The sequence below is a fragment of the Cucurbita maxima genome, unplaced genomic scaffold (assembly GCF_002738345.1).
Source record: "Cucurbita maxima cultivar Rimu unplaced genomic scaffold, Cmax_1.0 Cma_Scf00033, whole genome shotgun sequence".
Lineage (NCBI taxonomy): Eukaryota > Viridiplantae > Streptophyta > Magnoliopsida > Cucurbitales > Cucurbitaceae > Cucurbita > Cucurbita maxima.
Window position 1 is genome coordinate 291,198 of NW_019272049.1, and position 6,973 is coordinate 298,170.

The 6,973-nt window shown below is 35.9% G+C and overlaps 1 protein-coding gene across 1 annotated transcript; it reads left to right on the forward strand.

Moving 5' to 3' along the window:
• The first annotated feature begins 3,435 nt into the window (after positions 1-3,435).
• On the forward strand, positions 3,436-6,684 carry LOC111467228 (protein GrpE-like). Its single transcript, XM_023112069.1, has 4 exons — positions 3,436-3,764; positions 4,529-5,062; positions 6,144-6,501; positions 6,537-6,684. The coding sequence occupies exons 1-3, from the start codon at positions 3,507-3,509 to the stop codon at positions 6,360-6,362; spliced, it is 1,011 nt and encodes a 336-aa protein (XP_022967837.1). The 5' UTR covers positions 3,436-3,506; the 3' UTR covers positions 6,363-6,501; positions 6,537-6,684.
• The last annotated feature ends 289 nt before the right edge of the window (positions 6,685-6,973 follow it).

Here is a 6,973-nt window from a genome sequence, read left to right on the forward strand (position 1 = left end):
CCATAAATATACCCATTAGGCAGTGCTCTCAAAATGTACTTTTCTTCATTCCTTGTATTCTCTTTTGTTGTACATACCTGAAGAATATTCCTCCTTGAATTCTCTCTCCTATTCTTTATGTTCATCTTGATCGAGTAGGTGCATTAAGTGATCCTAACAATTCATGGAGGGATGAATCAGTTATCATATATTTAATCTTATTAATTAATTTTTTTTATTATCATTATTTTTTTTTATGGTTGTTATATCATAAGCCCAAAGAGGACAATATCTACTAGCAATGGGGTTGGGTAGTTACAAATAGTATCAGAGACAGACACCGTGCGATGTGCTAGCAAGAAGGTTGTTCCCCGAAGAAGGTATGACACGAGGCGATGTGCCAGTAACGACGTTGGGTATCAAAGGGGGTGGATTTGGTAGGGGTTCCACATCGATTGAAGAAAGGAACGAATGCAAGCGAGAACGCTGGGCTTTAAAGGGAGGCGGATTGTGAGATCTCACATCGGTTGGGGAGGAGAACAGAACACCCTTTATAAGGATGTGAAACCTTTTCCTAGCAGACGCCTTTTAAAAAAACTTGAGGGGAAGCCAGAAAGGGAAAGCTCAAAGAGTACAATATCTGCTAGCGATGGCTTGAGCCCGTACATTTATACTCATACTTCTCTAGTAAATGAGGGTCGACGAGTGGGCTGTCTTATGACTAAGGGCATCAGCGACCATGTTTGCCTTTCTAGGGTGGTATTGTATATCGTAATTCTTCACCAGTCCTAACCACCTTTTTGCCTCATGTTCACCTCTTTCTAGGTGAAGAACTATTTCAAACTCTTATTGTTGGTGTAAATTTGGGTTTTCTCTCCATACAAATAGTGTCACCAGATTTTTAATGCGAACACTAATGCGACGAACTCTAAGTCATAGGGTAGTTCTTATCGTATTTCTTTAATTGACGGGATGCATATGCAACGACTTTGTCATGTTGCATCAACACACATCGTAGTCCTTTCTCAGAAGCATCATTGTAGATCATGTATCCCTCTAAGCTCTCGGGTACCGTGAGCACTGAGGCTATTACCAAACTTTGTTTTAGGTCTTGGAAACTTGCCTCACACGCATCGTTCCATGTAAATGGTATGCCCTTCCTCGTTAGCTATGTAAGTGGCAAGGATATCTTAACGAAGTCCTACATGAATCTTCGATAGTACCCAGATAATCCTAGAAAACTCGGTATCTTTGTAACTGTAGTTGGGCATTCTCACTTGGTAACCTCTTCGATTTTGGTTGGATCTACGAATATTCCATCCTTTGATACCACATGTCCCAAGAATGAGACTTGTCGCAGCCAAAATTCGCATTTGGAGAACTTGACGTACAACTTATTCTCTCTTAGGATGGTTAGAACTTTTTCGGAGGTGCTCTTGGTCCATTTTCGAGTATACTAGGATGTCATCTATGAACAAGATAGCTTGGTAGTCGAGTAAAGAAAAGAGAAAAACTGAACCTCAAACCTTTGACTGATTGAACGAGTTTACTGTGAAAGAAAGAAGGGAGCCGAAAGAAAGAAGAATTCTCCTTTACAGTGAAAGAAAGAGTAAATGAATTAGCTACTGAACCTGAAGGAAAGACTGAAGCTCGATTAAATCGACTTTACAGTTCAATCAGGGGGAATCAACGTTCATTATCCTGGACTCCTCTCCTTATTTATTCCTTCAACCCCGAACAGTAACCAAGGTCTCACTGCTTATCCCCTTTCCTCTGCATTATCCTTAACATGTCCAAAAATTCCTTGAATGTTCAGTTCTTTAATTCCATAAAAACAGTTAGAGCATTGGTGAAGCTAAACTACATCACTACAAACTTGTAGTGACCGTATCTTGTCCTAAATGTTATTTTTGGTACATCGTTTCTTTAATCTTAATTTGATGGTACCCTAACCAAAGGTCTATCTTGGAGAATACTGTCACCTCCCTAAGTTGGTCAAATAGGTCTTCTATGCGAGGCAAAGGTATTTATTCTTTATTGTTATCTTATTTAGTTATCTATAATCGATTCTCAGGCGCACCCCAAGGGGATACATTAGGTCGAATGAAGCCTTTGTCCAATAGTTCTTGTAACTGCGTCTTTAGTTCTTTCAACTCAACTGGCGTCATGTGATAAGATGCTTTGGAAATAGGCCCAGTTCCCGGGTCGAGTTCTATGGCAAAGTCTACAGCTTTGGAAGGGGATATTCTTGGTAGGTCTTCTGAGAAGATGTCTAGAAATTCGTTCACTACCGGTACGATGTCTAGTGTCTTTTCCTTCCTCTTACACCTGCGACACATGCTAATATTATCCAACCCTCTTGTTGAACTAATCTCTTAGCTTTCATCATTGAGACTACCTTTGGGGTAGTCCCGGAGCACAGTCTATACTAACACAAAGCATGAGACATTAGTAACGACTATGAGTAGGTAGAAATTTAGGATCGTTATATCAATAATGCAACAATAATTAAAATTGTTATGTTAAAGAAAAAGTTAGAAAACACAAAATTAAAATTCTAAGAATTTATTAAACATTTCTTTTAAAAATTTTAAAACATGTTAGAACACAACGTTAGCGTGAGTCTACCAAGTAGTTCATACACTTCCTTCGTCCCCATTTATCTAACGGAGACTGAGGTCTCGCTCCACTTCCTCTTCCATTCCCAACGAAAATGTATGCCCATTTGACCCTATATTGTTTTAGACGAGAAATTTTTTAATATATTAAAAACTAAAAATAAACTTGAGTCTATATCTTATTAGGCAATAATTACTAAAATGGTAACCTAACAAGTCATAATTAAATAAAAAGAAACAAAAATTAATTAATGTTAAAAGTTACTAATTTAGTCTATTAATTTTTTCTAATGGACTAAATTACATATTTATCCGCTGAAAATATTAGAAAATTTCAATAATTGTTTCGATAAAAAATATATATTTTTTAGGGATAATTTTTTAACATTACATTATTCAATTATTTATTATTTATATAATAATAAATTTTTATAATATAAAAAACTGTGTGACTTGCTCGTTGAAATAGATTATAATAGCGAAAAGCTTCGCTGTCGGACGTCATTTGCATTTCCAAAAGTTTTTTCGAATCCAGTTTTTTGATATAGGAGTGCGCTCTCTTGGAACGGTTTGATCATTTAATTTTAATTTGTTTTTAAAAATCTATTAAATTAAATTTTATATCTATTAAAATTATAAGATTTTATTTTTTGTTTTTAAAAAATCTTAAATATATTAAGAATCATTTAAAAAAAAAAAATATATATATATATATATATCACTAATTCTTAACCATAATCAGTTAACCTAACCCCACATGGTTTCATAAGTTTCCATAAATTCTTTGGAAAAAGGAAAATCGGGAAATTAATAATATTAATATCATTTCTCACCAAACCTTTCTCGAACGTCCGACTTTCTTCCTCTCCTCCTTACCCTTATCTCTCTCTTTGCTCTGTAAATTCTCTCATGGCGACGGTTCTCAGAACTCCATTTTTTCAGGCAACTCCTCCGGCAACTGTATCCACAATTTCTTCATCCAAATCCACCCTAAAACCCTTATCTGTATCCTTTAGAACCTCTCACTCTACCATTTGTTGCATCAATTCCTCCAAGTTTTCACTTCGTCCTCGTTCTATCCGGTTCCCGAAGCTCGCCTCGTTTTCTTCCTCCGGTGAAACGGAAATTAGCGAGGTCGAAGAGGAAGTTCGTGAATCTGAGGCTGAGGTATGCTTAATTCTTCTTCTTATTTGGGGCTATTTTACCGTTTGGTTGTTGTATCTTTACCGGACGATTGTAGTTTGACTCTTTAGTTGATTAGGTTGGATAGTGTTGGAGGATATTGTTTTATGCAGAGGAGTTTCTAGGATCGAGTTGTTATGTCTAATATTATCAATTAGTGCGAATTTGCCTCTTGGATTGCTGTTACGAAACAGTTTTGTAAGAAGAAATGCGGTATTCTGGCATTATCTTCAATTCATTGTCTATTTCTGTGTTCTAATTATTCTACTTGAATTATCTATGAAGTAAGACATTTGATTCTCAAATCTCACCTTGAATTTATCCACTTGACATTTCAAATTTTTGTGTAAACTAAAAAAAATTGAGTATGAAAGCAGTTTTCGTAGTTCCGGGGCCATTATTCGAGTTTGGTTTAATCATTCCTCTATGTTCTATGCAGCTTTTTGGATACTACAATAATATGATCAAATGATGGGACCATAAGCTCCATTTTCAAGACTAAAATTTAGGTGTGTTGAAATGAAACATGGTCCATGAAGCTTAAACTATGCTCTTTTAAACCTGCAAGTATGGACTATTGATTTTGTTTATTAAAATTTGAAGATTTTGGATATTGGATGCTTAGAGAGTGTAATATCTTCTGACCATGAACAATAAATTCACACAGCACGGATTTTGGTTGTTTTAATTAAGTTTATACTGAAATCATGTCATTGTTCTTTCTTGTTGCTCATATATTTATTTTACAGGACTCTTCTGTTAGTTATACTGGTGTGGAAGATGCTGCAAGTGATAGTGATATAAATGATGATGCAGAAGTTAATGCTGAGGATGTAGCTCAGTCAGTTATTATATCAGCACTTCAATCCTATAAGCAGGCTTTAGCAGATAACAATGGAGCTCAAATAGTTGAAATAGAGTCATATCTGAAGTCTATCGAAGATGACAAGTTCGCAGTTGAAAAGAAGTTGGAATCCCTAACCGAAGAACTCTCTGCAGAGAAGGTTCGAATTTTGAGGATCAGTGCCGACTTCGATAATTTTAGGAAGAGAACAGAGAGAGAACGTCTTTCATTGGTGAAAAATGCTCAAGGGGAAGTGGTAGAGACGTTATTGGGTGTCCTGGATAATTTTGAGAGAGCTAGGGCACAGATCAAAGTGGAGACAGAGGGAGAAGAAAAGATCAATCAGAGTTACCAGAGCATCTATAAGCAGTTCAATGAGATTTTGGGCTCATTGGGTGTAGTTCCTGTTGAGACAATTGGGAAACATTTTGACCCATTGGTGAGTTCTTGCTTCTTGTCATCTTATTGAATTTGCATCTCATGTACCTCATTTTCCCTTTATTCATCAAAGTTAAGTCACCATTAATCAGTCAGTGGTGCTAATTACTGAACTTGTTAATAATTGATGAACCTGTTTTCTAAATCAAATTGTTTAAATTGTTTTGTTCTTAGAGTATCTGCACATGACGGATTTATTTAAGCAACTTGATGAGTAAAATGGTGGTATTTAGTTAATACCGACTCTAGAAACTAGGAAAGTGTAGGGTCTTTCCTTGCAGACCTTACAATCATTACTGGATGAACTTTCCTGAAATCTGAATTTTGAATCTCAAATATGAATATGGTATGAACTCACCTGTTGGGATTCATTTATTTTTGTAGATTTTGACCATAGGAAAACTAAGACTTGTGATCTTTTTCTCTCATTTTTGTTTTGCACTGATAATGATAAGAGGGTAAACCATAATTTATTTCATTGTGTTCATTGCAAAAAGTATGTGATGTAAATTATCTGTGGAGTAACCTGGATCCATCCATAAGAAGTGATGCATCTTATAATGGGTTATTTTTCATGGAAAAGGATCAAAGAAGAGAAAGTTACTTTGGAAGTGTGCTATCTTGGATCCGTTATCGGTTTTATGGTTGGAGATCGATAAAAGAATTATTGAAGATAAATTTGAAGATCTAGACAAGGTTCAGAGTGAATCTGATAGTGTACATTGTTGGTGCAAAAAGGTAGAAGACTTTACTAGTTCTACCTCTCAGGCTATTTGTTCAAAAGGTGATTTTTTGTCGGTAAATTTATACTTCAAGGAGGCCTTGTCCTCCTGTAATATTGTAACTTATTCAAATTGTTATTATCAATGACAAGGCTACTATTTCTGTCTGATATTGTGATTTTTCGACTACCTTCGATCCGAGGTGATGTATTTTTCTTTTTCGAAATCTATTCGATTTGCATTCTAAACTAGCATGACATGATCAAACATGGAACTAATCAGGGTTCTGCTGTTTAATCTCTCTTTTTGGGGATCAAGTTTGGTAAGTTGAAACTTCTTTAATCAATTTCTTGCCTACAGCTTCATGAAGCAATTATGAGGGAGGACTCCACAGAGTTTGAGGAAGGCATCATACTCGACGAGTTCCGCAAAGGATTCTTGCTTGGTGAGAGACTCCTGCGTCCATCAATGGTGAAAGTATCAGCCGGTCCAGGGCCTGAAAAGTCGGATGAAGCAGCAGCATCAGAAGAACATGATTCGAGTGAAAACTCGGAGGGCTCCGAATCGGAGTCTTCTTAAAAACTCGAATGAACACAGTCCAATTTTGAATATAGTTTTTGAATCTTCTTTGTGGGTGATAAGAGATTGGAGATGGAGTTTATTGTTGTTCTTGGTTGTCAGGCTTTTGCAGGCGGAGAATTTAGATATTTGTTCTCAGGGGATAGCTTTTGACGGTGAAAAATGGTTGGTTCCGGGAAGGAAGTGTTAGTGGAATGTTGTACTTGATTTAGATATTACTATAACTTGTAGAAATGGTTGAATGTGCCTTGATGTCTGAGGTCTCCTCTGTAGGACCATATTTATTTGAAGGAAATTGAAATCACTCTCTCTTTCATTGTTATTTCTGTTCATTATTAACTTAAAAACTTCTATTAGGGAATGGATGGACTGAATAATTGTTTTCAATGTAGCTTGACCTATTTGGAGATCAGAAGTAATATTCTTATTTTCGCTATTCACGCTTGGTTAATTTGAGCATAATTTAGTAATTTAGTTGTTGTGTGTTATGTGATATGATGTATGTTTGATCATAAAAATAAATGTTTTGGCATGTATATTATGTTTGATGATTGAGAAGATTGTGGTAAGATTACACATTGTGTGAATCGAGTAACCAGCCACTGAACCCA